The sequence below is a fragment of the Spermophilus citellus genome (genome assembly GCF_964194105.1).
Source record: "Spermophilus citellus genome assembly, chromosome: X".
Lineage (NCBI taxonomy): Eukaryota > Metazoa > Chordata > Mammalia > Rodentia > Sciuridae > Spermophilus > Spermophilus citellus.
In genome coordinates this window covers 11750823-11770750 of record NC_138190.1, presented here as the reverse complement: position 1 = coordinate 11770750, position 19928 = coordinate 11750823, and the positions used below count along the sequence as shown (strand labels likewise).

General features: G+C 39.2%; 1 protein-coding gene across 2 annotated transcripts in view; it reads right to left on the bottom strand.

The window, feature by feature from the left end:
• Nucleotides 1-19928, bottom strand: part of TXLNG (taxilin gamma) — a 53737-nt gene that overhangs the window by 6545 nt on the left and 27264 nt on the right. For both annotated transcript variants that reach the window (XM_081276345.1, XM_081276344.1), the window contains 6 exons: nt 19653-19744; nt 12957-13127; nt 9673-9867; nt 5996-6115; nt 3574-3648; nt 303-395 (listed from right to left, as the gene is read on the bottom strand). In XM_081276345.1, coding sequence (XP_081132471.1) covers nt 303-395; nt 3574-3648; nt 5996-6115; nt 9673-9867; nt 12957-13127; nt 19653-19744 — 746 coding nt within the window. The remainder of the gene's footprint in view (nt 1-302; nt 396-3573; nt 3649-5995; nt 6116-9672; nt 9868-12956; nt 13128-19652; nt 19745-19928) is intronic.

Sequence of the window (19928 nt, the reverse complement as noted above, 5' to 3'; positions counted from 1 at the left end):
CACACGCCTGTGATGCCAGCAGCTTGGGAGGCTGAGACAGGAAGATTGCGAGTTCAAAGCCAGCCTCAGCAATTTGGGGAGGCCCAAAGCAACTCAGTGAGACCCTATCTCTAAATAAAATACAAAATAGGGCTGGGGTTGTGGCTCAATGGTTGAGTGTCCCCGAGTTCAATCCCCAGTACCCCCCCCCGCCAAAGAGAGTACCATAATAACACAAACCCACCCAAGTAGCAGTACTCATGCTTCAAAGAGCTTATATAAATTCCATTTGATGTAACAGTCTACTAAAAATATACAAATACCTTTTCCATTTCCTGTCTGAAGGTTGTAAACAGTTCATTGCTTTTTGCCATAGTAGTCTGGAATTCTTCAAACTTATCCATATAAAGAGAAAGCTACAGAAAATAAAATAAAATCAGGTAAATATGGTCCTAGGTAAAAAATACAAATCCTCAAACTTCTAAAACTATGTGGTTAAATGTCAAGTTACTTGTTACATGTGAACAAATGCACAGCCAATCCTTGGGCACTAGATATAGACAGCTAAAGCTCTAACAACTCTCAGAAATGCATTAAAACTCAAGAAATTGTGTTGACATTATTATAATTTGTTTAAAATACAGAAACATTTACTACCTCCATCCCATCAATGATAAAACCTAAAGAATGTCATATAGCTATAAATTTCATACACCTGTAATGCTTTATGAATCCTCCTCTCCTGACATTTGAAAACTGTTTTTGAGAAAAGAGTGTTCTCTTAGAATACCACCTGCATAGTTTGTAGCTTGCTCTCAAGGATCTCTCTTTCCTGAATGCATGCAGGAAAATGCAACAGAAGTCCAAGAATTGGTTTGGTTGGAGTACAGTTAAGAGAAAAAGAAACCCAAGATTGAAACACCAATTTTTTTCTTTAACTCCTACCTTCAAAGAATTCGTATTCAAGCTGAGAAAAAGCAAGGGAGCAGAATATAAAATGCAGTCACCTTTTTCTCCCCCTAGAATACGCATTCAGAGCTACAGGAAGGAAAGGCACACAGCATAGGTCAGAAAGAGAAGGAAAACCTCATGTGGAAGAGGCCTGGGCGAGGCCTCAAGGGTGCACTGAAGGACTTACTATAGACCAGGAGAGAACTCAAGACTGTCTAATGTCAATGCATCATTTTCAGGATGAGGAAACAGACCCAGAGGAATAGTGTTTTAATGAAGATCACAAAATACACATAAGCAGAGAAATCAAAAAGTTCATCAGAGGCCAAGAAATCTCATAAGCAGCACTGTATTAGGAATACTAAAGAGCACCAACTCACAGGATGTGGGGGGCAGGCAGTAGAATATGATGGAACCCAGCCCACCCACAGTTGCCAGGTAGGGTGGGCCACATGGGAAGCACTTGGAAACAGGAGCTGCTGGATGTGGGAGGCAGCAGCAAACTTTGAAAACTTGGTTCTAGTACGGCTAAAGCTCCAAGAGGAAGACAAGCAAACCAGGCAGGCCTGTAAAAAGGCAAGTCCCTGGGCCAGGAGAGGAAGGAATGGAATGCAGAGCAGAGGTAAAAGAAGCAAACACTGAGACCTGGAGTCACAAATAACAGTGGTGCTCTTGCTAAGGAGCAGTACTGGCCTTGAAGGAGATTCAAAGCTGTATGGCCCATGATTTAAAGTGGAACATCCAGGTAATGGCTGTTCCAACCTAGAGTGCAATGCTGGCCCACAGTGAACAGTGAATAAAGGGCAACTACCGTCACACCTGGGCTTACATGGCTAGATTCCAAAACAGTGGGCCAAAGCACAGCAACAAGACTGAGTGTCTTCAGCAAATGTCGTGAGATGACATGGTAAGAACAGAAAAGACAGACTTGGGAAGGACAGTTATATTTATAAGTAGCAAAAAGAAAAAATGAAAAAGAAGGATGGCAAAAGAAAATAACAATTGGGAAAGAGGACTTTGAAGCACAGATCACAGACAACAGAGGCTATACTGGTGACTATAAAAGAATCAGAGCTGGCCTATGGCCTTAGTGAAGGGGCCCTCAGGTGACTCATTATCTGTGACTCCTAAATTCAAGAACATCTTCGGAGGCCATACCTTTTCTCTGTGTTACTTCTTGGCTCAATTTACACAGACAAATAAAAGGATAGGGTTGGTAAATAAGGGGTTCCAATCTCCTGGCAGCATTCTGGCATGATTGTAACTGAGAACGAAATGTTCTAAAGACTTGTATCTGACACCTCTTGAATTTTTACTCTTAAAATATGTTAGCTTGCCGGGCACAGTGGCACACACCTGTAATCCCAGCAGCTTGGGAGGCTTAGACAGGAGGATCGTGAGTTCCAAGCCAGCCTCAGCATGGCAAGACGCTAAGCAATTCAGACCCTGTCTCTAAATAAAATACAAAATAGGGTTGGGGATGTGGCTCACTGGTTGAGTGCCTCTGGGCTCAATCCCTGGTACCCTCCCCAAAAAGTGTTAGCTTGCTAGGTGCAGTGGCCCATATCTATAAACCTAGTGACTCAGGAAGCTGAACAGGAGGATCACCAAGTTTGAGGCTAACCTCATCAACTTTTGGTGGGGCCCTAAGCAGCTTGATGAGACCATGCTTCAAAATGAAAAAAAAGGTCTGGGGATATAGTGGTTAAGCACCCCTGCATTCAATCCATGGCACTCCCCCCAAAAAATTGAGAGGAAGTTAATGCCACCAACATTATAAAATGTTCCCAAAGAAAAATACCACCTAAAAGAGATGGTCATGGACTTATCCCAGTTTTAATGATCAGTGTATTTTAGTACTAGAGTGTTACATCCAAGAAATCTATATAATAAACAATACTTTTTTCAACAGAATATAATCCAGTTAACAGAAAAGGGGTGAATTATAGATATACCTAATTTCAACTGTCTATGAAGACACAGAAAGCCTTCCTTATTCCTCTTCTTGGGGTAAGGAGATGGCATCTGCTACACTGATGCCACAAAACAACCACATAGAGTTTATAATACAACACATTTACAGGGTCTGGACTGAAAAAGGAAGAAGGGCCCTGATTAAAACCACCACTGTAAGACTACCTGGGAGGGAACTACGTGGTTAGAAATGGTTTGTAAAACAGCATACATGCTCACTGCACAAAAAGATTAAAGTCTATGAAATTGACATTTTATAATTCAACTTGGTACAAAAAAAGTAAAATATGGAAGTTTATCAATATTTCTTTAGTGGGAATTAGAAGAACACACATGGGAGCAGACTGAGAAAGGGAGACAAGTATCTGGAATCTTGGAAAGGGGACACAAGATAGGGTAGCCAGCCATACCAGTTGACCTGAGATAGTGGATATAGGTCAGGAGGTAATGGAACATGGGTTTTCAGGACTAAAACCAGGCAAGTCCTTAGTACTAGAGATGATCCTGGTAACCCTAAGTGGGGAGGAAAGTTTCAAGGACATGTGACCTATTCCTCAGTTTTGGTAGCTCTGGCTAGGAACAAGCAAATGATCTTAGAGGTGATTCAAGGTATGTATGAAACAAACCACAGATTTTTCTTAGAAATCCTATCCCCTGCTGTCAAGTTACCTGCTGTTTCAGTTGTACTTCTTGCTGTTTCATTTGTTCGTATTTGTGCCTCGATTCTGTTGCTTCTTTTAATAACTAGAAAACAAAAACATTCTGGCAAAACACTAATAGTAACTACAAATGACTATACTGGTCAGGCAGGTCTCATCCTTGTTCTCACATATTAGTACAAACCAACAAGGAACATTTTGTTCAATCAGTTGCCATTTACCTATATCTTCCATTTGTTCCACTTGTTAGCTTTTACTGTATGAGTAGAAAAAGTACCTCAAGCCAGGCATGGTGGTACATGCCTATAATCCCAGCAGCTTGGGAAGCTGAGGCAAGAGGATCACAAGTTCAAAGCCAGTCTTAACAACAGCAAGGCACTGAACTACTCAGTGAGACCCTATCTCTAAATAAAACACAAAATAGAGCTGGGGCTGTGCCTCAGTAGCCAAGTGCCCCTGAATTCAATCCCCAGTACCAAAAAAAAAAAAAAAAAAAAAAAAAAAAAGAAGAAGAAGAAGAAGAAAGAAAAAGTACCCTGGAGGCCTGAAAAGATTTACAAAACTCCAGGTTAAACTTTGTTTTAGGGGCTGGGGCTCAGTGGTGGAGCACTTGCCTAGCATGTAATAGAGACTGGGTTCGATCCTCAGCACCACATAAAAAATAAATAAAAATAAAGATACTGTGTCCATCTACAACTAAAAAAATTTATAAAAAAAACCCTTTTGTTTTAGGTGAAAATAATTACATCTAATATTAGCAGAAAACACAACTAGGAGTTCTCAACATTATTCTCAAGATTAAGAAAGCCCATCTAATTCCAAGAGGACAGATGAGACCTGATAAAAAAGTGTAGAGTAGGGGCTGGGGATGTGGCTCAAGCGGTAGCGCGCTTGCCTGGCATGCGTGCGGCCCGGGTTCGATCCTCAGCACCACATACCAACAAAGATGTTGTGTCCACCGAGAACTATATTAAAAAAAATTCTCTCTCTCTCTCTCTCTCTCTCTCTCTCTCCTCTCTCACAATCTCTCTTAAAAAAAAAAAAAAAGTGTAGAGTACAACAAAGAAATCTGAGACCTGGTTTCTAAGCATATTTTTAATACACAGGGGAGAAAAGAACAGGACCTTTAATTTCTATACTTGAGATTTTAAGACAATTATATAGTGCTCAGTGTAAAATTCAGTGAAGTAAAATGTTAAAGTAAAATGTCAAAGAAGCCTTGAAAAGTCCTATTGAATCAACCAGACAGCACATACTTATAATATGTGTAAAATTTTACACCCCAACTTTGGAAACGATAAACATTTCTTAAACATAGCATTGGCTATACTATTGTCAATTAACGTGGAAAAACCAAGCCATGTTAAAAATGTGTCTGTGAACCCTAGACTTGTGCTCAGCATTCCGTACTAATGTCATGAGGGCCACTAGAGAAAGGTCTTCATAACACACTTACCTTTGGAGCCTGGGCTACTTGAGTGAATGCTGAATGCACAGTCCACATTTATTACTTTTTTGTATAAGCACATTTTATTGAATTTGCATATGATCAATATATACCAATGAAATGCCACCATATTCAGTATAAGTATCGACAGGCTACAATAATGTGAGCATACACTCAGAATAATGCCAAGTCTATACTACTAAAAATTTCGGATGAGTAAGTAAACAAATGGTTTCTCTAGATTCAAACTGCTTATTTAAAAACAAAATGTGACTGTAGACAGAAGACCTGTTTGATTTCAATAAAATTACAAATTATCATGTGTTAAACATTACCACAATTCTTAAACCTGATAAGAAATGAAATAAGGGGGCTGGGGATGTAGCTCAGGTGGTAGTGTGCTCATCTGGCATGTGTGAGGCCCTGGGTTCGATCCTCAGTACCACATAAAAATAAAAATAAAGATATTGTGTCCACCTACAACTAAAAATTTTTTTTAAAAAATTTTTAAAAAGAAATGAAATAAATATTTTAAGTACAGAAAAATCAAACAAGTACAGGTCTTTCCAATAACTTGGTCTGATCTCTCTAGTATGTTTTTGGTATAAAAAGTGAAAAAGAAAGCAGGTGCAGTGGCCAATGCTTGTAATCCCACCTACTCGGAAGGTTGAGGCAAGAGAATCACAAGTTGGAGGCCAACCTCAGCAACTTAGTGAGATCTTTGCTCAAAATAAAAAATAAAAAGGGCTGGAGATGTGGCTCAGTGGTACAGCTCTTGCCTAGCATGTGTGAAGCCCTGGGTTAGAACCACAGTAACCACAAACACACACACACACACACACACACACACAGAAAATTTCTAGAAGAAAAAAAAAAACAACTAACATGGCCCAAGTACAACATTAAATGCATTGTTAAGTATAAATGTTTTAAATGGCTTTGGTTACAATTTTGGCAATGAGTTTTTTTAAGAAACAGAACTTACAAACTCTCTCTCTCTCTGATGCTTTTCATCAGCTTCTTTTATCAGCTGTGTTGTTTGCTGAAGTTTGGCGTCCACAAGCTGTTGTTGCAGTTCCTTATGTTTGAATACTTTATCAATATGCTACAGGAAAAGTAAAATTCCTTCTATCACTTCATGAAGAAATGAACACAATGAGGAGGACCTGTACCACCACTTACAACACCCTGCTGTCTTCCTCATATGACCCTAGAGGACTTTCAGTCCCTGTGCTTGAAGAAGCACTGCTCAACATACCTTGCAAATGGTCCCTCACCTACAGAAGCGCTGCCCCGTAGCCAGCCCTGTGGGACCTGGGCCATCCCCATCACCACCTTTGTACTTCCTGTTCTGCCCAACCCTGAAAATAAAACTTGGACTGCATCAAGACAAAGACAGATAAGGAGATCAAACTACTAAATCTATACATCATGCACATAATTCCTTTTTTATATCCATTAAGTTTTTCCAGACTTCTCAGATGGAGGCAGCATGTATGGTCAAGGTCAAAGTCTGGGTGATGTGTGGCCCTGGGCAAATTCCTGTTCCTCTGAATTTACCCACATCTGAGCTTCAAGATAACCATGATCATCTTGCACACCTGTGACAGTAACTGCAATGGTCAAATCATATAACACGTTGGTGCCCAAAACATATTAGACATTTGGTTCAAACTCATTAGCATTTCCAAACAGAACTGTCACTTAATATCATTTATCTACAACAAAGTCATCAAAAATAGTACTCTTTCAGTTGTAATACTCTATGCGAGAAAGGAAATGCTAGTTGGTAGTAAGGCAGCCTAAGTAATGAGAAGAACACAGAAGATGATTTATCATCACCTACAAATGATTTAATCACTATTAATTATATCCCGAGCAAAGGAAGCATCTGATAATATTCAAAATAAATAAGACATAAAATACAATTTAAACATGTGATTTTAAAATTTTCTACAAGTCTATCATATTAAACAACAAAAAATTCATTTAAAATATATCATGGCATTCAGCAAGAGAAAATTTAACCTCTCAGACCAAAAAAAAAAAAAAAAAAACTATCTTCAATAAACACCATACATAAATAAAAAAGATATTTTAGAAACTTGAGACATATGAGCCAGTGAAATAGATGGACATTATTTAGATCTTGATTCAAATAATTTTGGGGGAATAATAAAAAAATAAGCAGAAAACTCTGAACAGTGACTAAATATATCATATTAAATGACTGATAATTTTTTAGTTGTCAAAATAATATTGTGGCCAGGCGTGGTGGTACATGCCTATAATCCCAGTGGCTCAGGAGGCTGAGGCAGGAGGATCGTGAGTTCAAAGCCAGCCTCAGCAATAGCAAGGTACTCGGCAACTCAGTGAGACTCTGTCTCTAAATAAAATACAAAATAGGGCTGGGGATGTGGCTCAATGGTGCCCCTGAGTTCAATCCCTGGTACCAAAACAAAACAAAACAATATTGTGGTTATGCTTAAAAAGAATCCTAAGGTTGAGGATGTAGCTGAGTGGCAGAGTGCCTGCTCAGCATCAAAAGACCCTCCCTGGGGCTGATCCCTAGTAGTCACACACACAAAATGAGCTACAAATAATGGTAAGACAACTTAGATTTGCTTCAGAACAACATAGGAGAGTAGTTCCATATGCTCAAGCCAGGTAATATATTCTGTCTTTTAAAGTTTTCAATTTTCCATAAAAGTATTTTTTTAAAAAGTAAAATTTGGTGAGAATGATCAAAATGAAAATTTTTTTTTTCAGATATGGTAGTGCCTGCCTGTAATCCCAGATATGAGGGAGGATGAGGCAGGAAGATTACATGTTAAACACTAGCCTGGTCAAATAAGTGAGGCCCTGTCAAAAATAAAATGGGGGCCTGGGATTGTAGCTCAGTGGTAGAGTGCTTGTCGGGCACTGGGTTCAAATCTCAGCACCACATATAAATAAATAAATAAATATCCATCAACAGTTAAAAATATATGTTTTTAAAAAATGAGATGGGGACATAGCTCAAGTGTCAGAGTGCTTGCTTAGCATGTGCAAAGCCCTGGGTTCAATCCCTAATATGGCAAAACAATGAAAATAATAATAAAATCTTTTAACAAAACTAACAAGTTTTTGTGAGATTTTTTGTTTTGTTTCATTTGGTACTGGGATTTGAACTCAGGGGTACTTTACTGCTGAGCTACATCCCTAGCCCTATTTGTTTTATTTTAGATAAAGTAGCCAAGGCTGGCCTTGAACTTGTGATCCTTCTGCATTCTGAGTCGCTGGGATAACAGGTGTGTGGTACCATGTCCAATTCCATGACTAACAGTTTTCGAAAGACTGAAGTAAAACTATAAATTAATATGAAATGTAGTTCAATACTGGAAAAAGTGACAAAGATAACACAATCTCTATTTTTTCAATCTGAATCAGCTATTTGAATTTATTTGTGTAAAGGATATAACCTATAAAGGCACATCATTTTACTAATTTTAAAAGCACAGAATGCACCATGAACTAATCTGGCTACCACCATGAACTTCTAGACTAACATAAAATGACTGCAGGTGTCTGAAGTGGAAGTCAATGAGCAAGTTCTATAGCCTGGATCATTCCAGTAAACATTACTTCAATGAATGTATGTGTGAGGGCTTAGAAGTAGGTTCCCTTTTTCTCCCAAACAGTATAAAAACCCTCATTTAGGGGCTGGGGGTAGTGCTCTCGCCTACCATGTGTGAGGCACTAGGTTTGATCCTCAGCACCACATAAAAATAAATAAAGGTATATTGTGTCCAACTACTTATATATATAAAAACCCTCATTAAAAAAAAATCATGAGGCTGGAGATAGAGATCAATGGTAAAGCACCGGCTTAGCATGCACAAAGCCCTGGGTAGATCCCAGCACCAAAAATAAAAAAGGGCTTGGGGGATAACTTAGTAGAAGAGTACTTCCCTAGTATATGCAAGGACTTGGGTTCAATCTCAAAAAAAAAAAAACCACAAAAAAAACAACCTAGAACTTTTTTTAAAAATCTGAAACTGGACATGGTGGTGCAGGCCTGTAGTCCCTCCTGGTTGGGAGGCTAAGGCAGGAGGATCACTTGAGCCTGGGAGTTCAAGATCAGCCAAGCCAACATAGCAAGACCATGACTTAAAAAATAAAAAATCTGAAACGTGGGGCTGGGATTGTGGCTCAGGGGTAGAGCACTCACCTAGCATACATGAGGCACTGGGTTCGATTCTCAGCACCACATACAAATAAATAAATAATTTTTTTAAAAAAATTCTGAAACATAGGACCACGTACAGATAGTATACAGATTATCACAACTATCTGGGATACAGGCCATTTAGGGGGCCAAATATTTATTCATTATTCATTTGGATAAGGAAAATCATCTTTATGTGAAAATTGCCATCTTTCAGTATTATGTGGAAGATAAATATTATTTAATGTTTCCTTAAAAAATCACCAAATCCAAGGGCTTCTGGGTATTGAGTAATCCTAATTAACCCTCCAGGCTGAATAATGCCTGATCTTTTACTAGTAAATAAATAACTTCCACTATAAGTCGTAAAACATTCTGTGATAGTAGTTTTTCTGTAGTTGTGAATGGTGATATTTGTGACAAGCTGTCTAAATAAACCAAGTGTGCCTTTTTACCTCTTCCCTCAATGCGTACTGCTCAATGAGCTTCTTCAGCTTCTCTCCCAGTTCGATGTTCTCCTGGCGGAGTTTGGCATTGTGTATGTCATGTTGTTCCAGCTGGGCCTGGATTTCATTTAAAGTAATCTGGAAATGTGCCGTTGCTTCTTTACGTCGTTCTTCTTCCTCTCGTGCCTGCTGCATATTTTCCTCCTTAGTATTCAAAATAATTTCTGTTAATAGACCTATAGATAAAATACTCACAAAAAGCTCCTGATGTGGCTTCATTTTTGCTTCTCTGAAATGTTGCTTCTGAGCTACAAGTCCACCCCCTTACTTATGACCAGAAGATTCTCATTTAAAAGCAAGATACACTGGGCACAGTGGAGCATGCCTGAAATCCCAGCAGCTTGAGAGGCTGAGGCAGGAGGATCACAAGTTCAAAACCAGCCTCAGCAACTTAGCAAAGCCCTAAAGCAACTTAGCGAGACCCTGTCTCTAAATAAAATATAAAAAAGGGCTGGTGATGTGGCTCAATGGTTAAGCACCCTGGGTTCTAAATTCCCCGTACCCCCCCCCATAAAAAACAGGGCAAGATAATTTTACAAAGTAAATGGTAACATGAGATTCAAATCTGTCCTGTTATAAGTACAATATAACATCAAAAATCCACTGTGACAAAATATAAGAGAGGAGCTTCTCCTGCCTCACTGGGTATTTAGGGCATCATCTTACATCAACCTGGAGATAAGACCTCCTCTTGTAGCTTACTCACTGGGTCACACATTCTACTTCTGGAGGAGTTAAAAGGACAAATGGAATCCTTATTTTTAAAAGATTACTTATTGGGCTGGGGATGTGGCTTAAGCCTGGCATACGTGGGGTGCTGGGTTAGATCCTCGGCACCACATAAAAATAAAATAAAGATGTTGGGTCCACCAAAAACTAAAAAACAAATATTAAAAAACTCAAAAACAGATTACTTATTGGGCTAGAGATGGGGCTCAGTGGTAGGGTGTGCAGGGCCCTGGGTTCAATCTCAACCATGAGCAAAAAAAAAAAAAAAAAAAAAAAAAAAAAAAAAAAGTGAAGAGAAAGCCTAGAGAATAGAAAAAAACATCTTTGCCAGGACTCTTCTAAAAGGATTAATATCCAGAACATATAAAGAACTCAAGTTGAGTGTGGTAGCTTAGGAGGCAGGAGGATCACAAGTTTGAGCCCACCATCAGCAACTAAGCAAGACCCTGTCTCAAAAAGGCGGGGAGTGGGGGTATATAGCTCAATGGTAAAAGCATCCCTGGATTCAATCCCCACTACTCCACCTACACAAAAGTTAAAGCAAATAAAAAAAAGCCCAATCAATAAATGGGCAAATGAACTGAATCAACATTTCTCAAAAGAAAATGGCCAACAAATAAATGAAAAACGTTTGATCTCTTTAGGAATGAGGGAAATGCAAACAAAACTACACTAAGGTTTAATCTCACACCAGTAGAATGACAATCAACAAGAATACAAATAGTCGCCAGGTGCAGTGGTCTATACCTGTAATCCCAGCAGCTAGGGATGCTGAAGCAGGAGGATCGCAAGTTCACAGCCAGTTTCAGCAACTTAGCAAGGCCCTAAGCAACTTAGTGAGACCCTGTTCCAATGTAAAAATATAAAATATAAAAAGGGCTTAGGGTGTGGCTCAGTAGTTTAGTGCCCCTGGGTTCAATGTCTGGTACCTTCTCCCCAAAAATAATACAAATAAATGCTGGTGAAGATGCAAGGGAAAAGAACATTTATACACTGCTGGTGGATTATAAATTAGTATAATTTATAAATTAGTATAACCACTATGGACTATAACCAGTATGGATGTTCCTCAAAATACTAGGCATGGTGTCATCATATGACCCAATTATACCACTCCTCAGTATTTACCCTAAATCTGAATTAAAGTAAGCATACTATAGCATTACATGCATCCTGTGTTTACAGCAGCACAATTCACAATAGCTAAATTATGGAACCAAACTAGGTGCCCATCAACAGAAGACTGAATAAAGAAAATGTAGTACATATACACAGCTATAAAGAATGAAATGATGTTATTTGCAGGAAAATGGATGAAAGCAGAGAATATTATGCTAAGTGAGATTAGCCAGACTCAGAAAGCCAAGAGTTATAACTTTGTGTGTGAAAGCTAGTGAGAAAAAAGAAAAGGGACCTCATCAAAACAGAAAAGAGACTAGTAGATGAGAAGAAGGGGATCTGGGGAAGGAGGAGGGGAGAGGAGAGGGGTAAGAAGGAATGAAATAGACCAAACTGTAAACTGTACATGTATAAATACATCACAATGAATCCTGTTATTATGTAAAACTATAATGAACACAAAAAATTAAAAATAAAGACTACTTTAGAACTGGGGTTATGGTTCAGAGGTAGAGCGCTTGTCTATCATGCCCAAGGCCCTGGGTTCAATCCCTCACACTGCAAAAAATAAAATAAAATAATAGCTTACTTTCAACTCTTGGTAGGATACAGGTGTCAAAAGACCTTTACATGCCTAAACAGTTACCAAAATGCTTTTGTTCTTTTTGTACTGGAGACTAAACCCAGCGACCCTCTACCACTGAGCCACAGCCCCCATTTTAACTTTATTTTGAGACAAGGTCTTGCTAAGTTGCTGAGGCTGACCCCAACTCACCATTCTCCTGCTTCAGCCTCCCAGGTCACTGAGATTACAAACACCACTGTGCCCAGCTTCAAAATGATATGTTGTAGAGAAAAAGATACCACTTATCTTAATTAAGATCTAAATCCAGGGGTTTGAAAGCAAAGAAGAAATCAATGGCTCCCACATCAGAAGATCCTCTTTTTTTTTTTTTTTTTTTTGGTACTGAGGATTGAACCCAGGGGCACTTAACCACTGAGCCACATCCCCAGCCCTTTTTTGTATTTTATTTAGAGACAGGGTCTCTTGAGTTGTTTAGGGCCTCGATAAGTTGCTGAGGCTGGCTTTGACCTTGGGATCCTCCTGCCTCAGCCTCCCAAGCCACTGGGATTACAGGCGTTCGCCAAGGCCCCCAGTGGAAAGTCCATTTTTTGTGTGCTCCTATGCCTAGGGACTTGGGGAGCTGCTGCAGGAAGGGGTATTTGACTGACCTCACACATGGCATCAGTCCAAGCAAAGCAGAAGGAAGGTAGTATTTCTATCTCCAAGCAGAAACCTGGACTTATTTCAAATAGGTACAATGTGATTATAAAACCAGCAGAGTTAAGTCCCTCCTGAAAGACAGGAAAATGAACCAACTAACCTTTAAGGTCTTATTGTGACGCTGAAGTTCCCTGCAAAGAGACTCCAGTTTGCTTCTTGCCAAGATAGCCTTGCTGTGTTCACTCTGCAAGTGAACTTTCTCTTTCACGATCTGGGCTTGCTTCTTCTGCAGAATCTTCATTTGCTTCTGAACATTCCTGCTTTCCTCCAGCTAAAATTAACAAAGACTTGATGTTTAGGAAGTACAGCAAAAACCTTACCATTATGGCTTGGAGAATCATAGTGAGGGCTATGTACTCTTCAAAAAGCCACATACGGAGGGCTGGGGATGTAGCTCAGCTGTAGAGCACCTGCCCAACGTGTGAAGCCCTAGGTTAGATCCCCAGTAATCCCCCACCCCAAAATGTCACAAACTGTAGTATAGTTATCTTATATAAATTGTTTCATGCCACACAACATTCCCAGCCTCATTTCTTTTCCAATTGCAATGGGAAAGTAAGCAAATTTAGATTGGTCAGAAAAAATGATCTTAATCTTTTTTTGGGGGGAGGAGGGCATTAGATATACTTAATTTTTACAATGACATTTTATTATCCTGTTCAGCTTTATTATCTAAGCTTTATAAAAGAATTACCTGAGCTGTCAGAGATATTAAATTGCCCCAAATTCCACCAGGCACAGTGGCACATACCTGTAATACCAGCAACTCTATAGAGGCTGAGGCAGGAGGATTGCAAGTCTTTTATAAAAATTTTATTTCAGGGCAGGTAAGTTGGCCAGGCTGGCTTGGAACTTGCAATGTTTCTGCCTTAACCTCCTGAGTAGCCGGAATGACAGATGTGCAGCACCACACCATGTTATCTCTTTATTCTTTTATTTTTTTTAAAAAAGCTGATGTTTTAGGAACCAACACTGAGTTATTCTAAAAGAATACCCACAGACTATTGTACTGAAATGATCATCAGAATTTGGAACTCGATAAAAGTAGCACTCTATGAGCAAGAAGAATTGCTGCAATTTTAGGTTTGAGGCAAATGAATCTATTTCAAGGTTAAATCAACACTAGCAGATAAGATGGCAGCCTCACTGACCTTTCTGTACAGCTTTTACTGAAGAAGGAAATGATGCTGAGTCACAATTTCAAGGGCAAGAGTGCCATCTTGTGGTCTATCAAAACATCTAGCATCTTCACCAGCATTAAGCTTACGGATATTAAAAACAACTTTGCTGAAATTTCTGTAGGAAAATCACTGCTCTTGAATAATAAAGGTGAAAAGTCATCTTCCCATGGACTGTGAGTGGCAGTGCAGGTTCAGCTCACAGTGCCTACAACGGCCCCTGGGTATATAGCTCCCCAGCCCACCCTGAAAATGACACCCCAATCCTAAATACTATGTTATATTCCTTTGCTTCCTTTTTTTGTGGGGGGGATACTGGGGATTGAACTTAGGGGTACTCGACTACTGAGCCACATCCCCAGTCCTTTTTTTGTATGTTATTTAGAGACAGGGTCTCACTGAGTTGCTTAGCACCTCAAAATTGCTGAGGGTGTCTTTGAACTCACAATTCTCCTGTCTCAGCCTCCCAAGCACTGGGATTTACAGGCGTGTGCCATAGCGCCGAGCTCCTTTGCTTCCCTTTTTAATGTTACTTCATTTTATCATATATACTACTAAAAAATATCTTTTTTGGTTTTAGTTGTTTTGACTTTGTGGTGACTAGTAGAACTGAGGAACTGAATTTTATCATTCTTAATTTGTATTAAAGTTAAGTAGTGGGGCTGGGGATGTGGCTCAAGCAGTAGCGTGCTCGCCTGGCATGCATGCGGCCTGGGTTCGATCCTCAGCACCACATACAAACAAAGATGTTGTGTCCGCCGAAAACTAAAAAATAAATATTAAAATTCTCTCTCTCTCACTCTCTCTAAAAAAATAAAAAATAAAGTTAAGTAGTCACACATGGCCAATGGTGACTGCCTTAGCACATGTCTCAACTACTTCTAAAACAGGTCCATATTGTTGGCATGTAGCTATAGACAGGGAATTAGCAAATTTTTTTACAAAGGGCCACAAAGCAAATATTTAAGGCAGGCCATATATTAAAACACTTTAAAAATGCAAAATCAAGCCAGGCATAGTGGTGCACACCTATAATCCCAGTGGCCTGGGAGGCTAAGACAGGAAGATTGCAAGTTCAAAGCCAGCCTCAGCAATTTAGCAAGGCCCTAAGCAATTCAGCAAAACCCTATCTCAAAACATAAAACCAGATGGGGATGTAGTTCAGTGATGGTTCAACACCCCTGGGTTCAACCTCCAATATCCCCCCCAAAATGTAAAACCATTCTTAACTTGTGGGTAGTGTAAAAATAGGCTTTAGGCTGGATTTGGCCCACAGGTTGTAAAATCTCCACTTTTAGCTCATGGAAGAGCTCTTCCTAGAATGCACAAGGCCCTAGGTTCAATCCCCAGCACCACCACACACATACACACAAAAAGCCACCCCCCTCCCACCAGCACACACTTCAGTACTTCATCGATCCTTCCTCTAATTAATGGGCATTAGTACTGTGTTCAGGTTTCGTTATCAGTCACAGCAGTATGAACGCTCTCAGATGTGTTTCCTCATATACACATGCAGGAATTTCTTTTGGGTGCAAAACGAGAAGCAGGGTTGCTAGGCAATGATTTCTAAATGTTCAGTTTCACATGACATCACCAAATTATTTTCCAGAATGGCTGACAAATTTATATTCCCCCAAGCAATATGTAAGATATCATGCAGATCTCTACATCCTATCCAAATCATAGTACCATCAGATTTTTAATTTATGCCACTACAATAAACATAAACTGGCATCTCATTGTGATCTTGATCTGCATCTCCCTGATCACTATAGAAGGTAAAACATTTCTTCATGTTTATGTGACTTTAAGTTATCTATGCATCTTTGTTTTTCCACTTTTATAAAATGCCTCTTTCATATCATCTGGGTTATTTGTAGGTATCCTTTTGGGTATTCTTGATACTAAGTCTTCTGCTGGTATTATATTTATTGGAGATATGTTATCCTCACTTTGGAACTTCTTTGTTAGGTGTCTTCTGATGAGAAGTCTTAATTTCAATAAAGCCAATTTGTGCAATCTTTTCTCTGACAGTACTTTCCATGTAGTGAGGAATCATTTCTTTACCTAAGACTGGGAAAATATTTACCTACTAATAAATCTAAATAATATCTAAACTTTTAAAACCTTACTTTTAACATTTAAAATTGGAAATTGTTGGGCTGGGGATGTGGCTCAAGTGGTAGCGCGCTTGCCTGGCATGCGTGTGGCCCGGGTTCGATTCTCAGCACCACATACAAACAAAGATGTTGTGCCCGCCGAAAACTAAAAAATAAAGATTAAAAAATTCTCTCTCTCACTCTCTCTTTAAAAAAAAAATAAATAAAATTGGAAATTGTAATATAGTACATAAGGAACCACTTTCATTTCCCCATAAGGATAATGCCTTTTAACTTTCCATTAACATCATAAGGATCCCAGCTACTCAGGGGGCTAAGGAAGGAAGATCACAAGTTCAAAGACACCCTCAGCAATTTAGTGAGACCCCGTCTTGAAATTAAAAAGGGTTGGTTCAACCCCTACTACTGCCAATAAACAAAACAAAACAAACAAAAACCAGTTAGGGATAACAAGACTCCCCCAAAATGCATTTGCTGATCCCATGAAATGCTCTCCAAAATCCCAAATGGAAGATCACCTGAGCCCAGGAATTCAAAACAAGCCCCAGTCACATAGCAATACACCATCAGGAAAAAAAAATCCTCCAATGGAACTACTAAGATGAATTCAAAATTTGCAGAAAGTAAAGGGCCAAGAATAGCCAAAATACTCTGACTAAAAGAATAACAAAATGATATACCTACCCAATTTCATTTATTATTACACTATATTAATCTATATAAACTGTTGAATATAAAAGAATAGCATTACAAAGTACTTAGGGATCAAGTTAATGGTATCCACACTTAAAAGCAAAATAATGAGATTTCTGGAGCCCATGAAATCTGGTGAACATGGTTGGTCACCAGGTCCCCCCAATGGACTATCCCAATTATAGAGCAAAAACTCCATTTTAGCTGCTCCACAGAACAATTCTATGCACCAGTGTAATGAGCAGTGATGATACAAGATGACTCCATCACCAAAGGACAGGGATAGTCATGGCAAATGGGAAACTGTTGGAATAATCCTTGAGAAAAGGCTAATCCCTTAAGTGGTCTCACTACTATGTAACGTGTACACTCTACCTTTTAAATGAAGTGTTTTAAAAAATAAAGCTTTAGGGTTTTTCTGAAAATGGCACATATTCATCTTTCATACGTTCAGCACAAACCTACGAGAAAAAGAGATTACTCACTAGGCAAGTCTTCAATGTGCCACATCCTAAAATGAATGCAGCAATTAATACCAGTGCTTAACAATAACCATATGCGCACAAATGATGACAACAGCCGAGCCGGTAGTGCATGCCTGTAATCTTACTGGCTTGGGAGGCTGAGGCAGGAAGATCACAAGTTCAAAGCCAGCCTCAGTAAAAGCAAGGCACTAAGCAACTCAGTGAGACCCCGTCTCTAAATAAAATACAAAAAAGGGCTGGGGATGGAGCTCAGGGGTCTGAGTGACCCTGAGTTCAATCCTTGGTACCTGCCCCCCTCCCCCAAAAAAAGGGGTGACAACAAAAGCCACACACAAAAACACCCTAGGACCAGAATCTTGCTACTTAAAAGTTATGAGTCAAGGTCTGGCAGCATCACGTCACCCTGGAGCTTGTTACAGTGCAGATTCTCAGGCCTGACCCAGACCTAGTGAATCACAGTGTGTATTTTAATGAAAATTCCAATGATTTGTGTGCACTGAAGGTGGTAAGGCTATAGACATTTGTGTGCACTTGCAAAGAAATATCCCAGCCAAGCATGGTGGTGCATACCTGTAATCCCAGTGGCTCAGGAGGCTGAGGCAGGAGGATCATGAGTTCAAAGCCAGCCTCAGCAACTTATCAACTCAGTGAGAACTTGCCTCTAGTTAAAATATTTTTTTAAATGGCTGGGGGTGTGGCTCAGTGCTTAAGTGCCCCGGGGTTCAATCCCTCCTACTAAAAAGAAAAGAAATACCCTAGATGACTATCTGCTCTTTTTTCTCTGAATCCACTCATGGTTGTCTGCTATTCTCATGACACTGGGTCAAACAGCTACACTTCTATACTGCTTTTTCTGATTTTTATCCTTCTACCCATTTCTTTCTTTTGCCTTTTTTGTCTTTGTCTTTTTCTACCACTTCTTGCATGGTTCTTCTCATGTGAATGGTGATAATGGGGACTAGCTTCCACAGCAAATGGAAGCAATCCCTTCCTGAAGCCAGCAATCCACTACATTGTGTTTTCTGCCAACTTTGCAGGGTCACTTTCAATGATGCACAGGATTTCCTACTGCTCCAAATAGTAGAAGGTGCCAGACTACGGAATATCAGCCAAGCAGAGTAGGCCTGGACCACTCTGTAAACTAAGGGAAAGGAAGTCATTCTTTGAGTAATCAATAAACAGAATTCATTTCTTTAAGGTGGATGGGGGAATCTCATGAAAATTGAAGGGAGACCAGAATAGAGTAAAGGGACCAGGCGAGGGAGGAAGGAAGGAAAGGGTAAATATTGAGGAATGATGTTGGCCAAATCATATCATCATATGGTATGCATGTATGAATATATAACAACAAATCCCACCCTTATGTACAACTGTTATGTGCCAATAAAAAATTAATTTCTTTGAGCTGGTCATTGACAAAAAGTAATAATTTATAATATGGAATAGCTGCTAACAAGAGATTAAAATACATAAAAATATTTAATGATAATTCACCTAAATATTTCACAAAAGGCAACAATTTTACCATTTACATTCATTGTAAAAGTTTCCCACAACCCTTCTATCAAAGGACTCTATGCCTTTCCAATTCTTCAATTAAAATAGGACGGCAGGGTTTCCATATTGAGACTGCTTTCACAATTCCAAAACGATATTAATGCTAATTAAAACAACAAATGCAGAACAAACTCTTTGATGAGGTTGATTTCTTTGGAAGATGGAAAAATGAACAAGTGACACAGAGTAGATGCTAAATAAATTCCTTGAGATATTCCTGAGGCCATTTCATCTAACCCACAATTTCAATCCAAATGGTTATAGCCTTTGTCTCTAGAATTCCCTTAGGAAAAGTTAAATACAGGAACCACTATACCCCCAACTTCAACACAGCAATGAAAAGGCTGACTCAGAACTCTAAAACCGAGCTTTAAAAAATCTATGCCAGCTGGGTATGGTGACATAGATAGGCCTGTAGTCCCAGTTCTATGGGAAGCTGAGGCAAAACAATCACTTAAGCCCAGGAATTTGAGACCAGCCTAGGAAACAGTAATGAGACCCCCCATCTCAACACAAACAAACAAACAAACCCCAGAAAATCTATGCCACAGCTCAGCACTATAATGTTCTCAATCTATTACCTGGCAAACTGAAATTAGGCAATCAACAAAAAGCCCCAAGAAATCCAACTCTCCCCTTCCATTTTAGAATAAAATATAATTTAAAGCTAAAGCAAAATTATAGTTTAAAAATTGGTATTATCAAGGCATACATTTTGCTGTATTTCATATGGCCCTCACATCCTTGATTTAATACTCACAAGATCAGCATATTTCTTACAGAGAGCTGCCAGCTTCTCCTCTGGGGTTGAAAGGGTGTTTAGGGCTTGCATCAGTAATAAAACTTCTTTTCCTGATAATTAACAAGATAAGAAATAAGTCCCCGAAGAAGAAGATGATTGAATCTAACCAATCTACTAATTCTACCAACACTTGCCATGTTTTCATATTGAAAATAAAGTAACATATCTACAACTGGAAATAAGCTTAACTAAGAAAATTATTTTGGGGACTAGGGGTGTGGCTCAGTGGTTAAG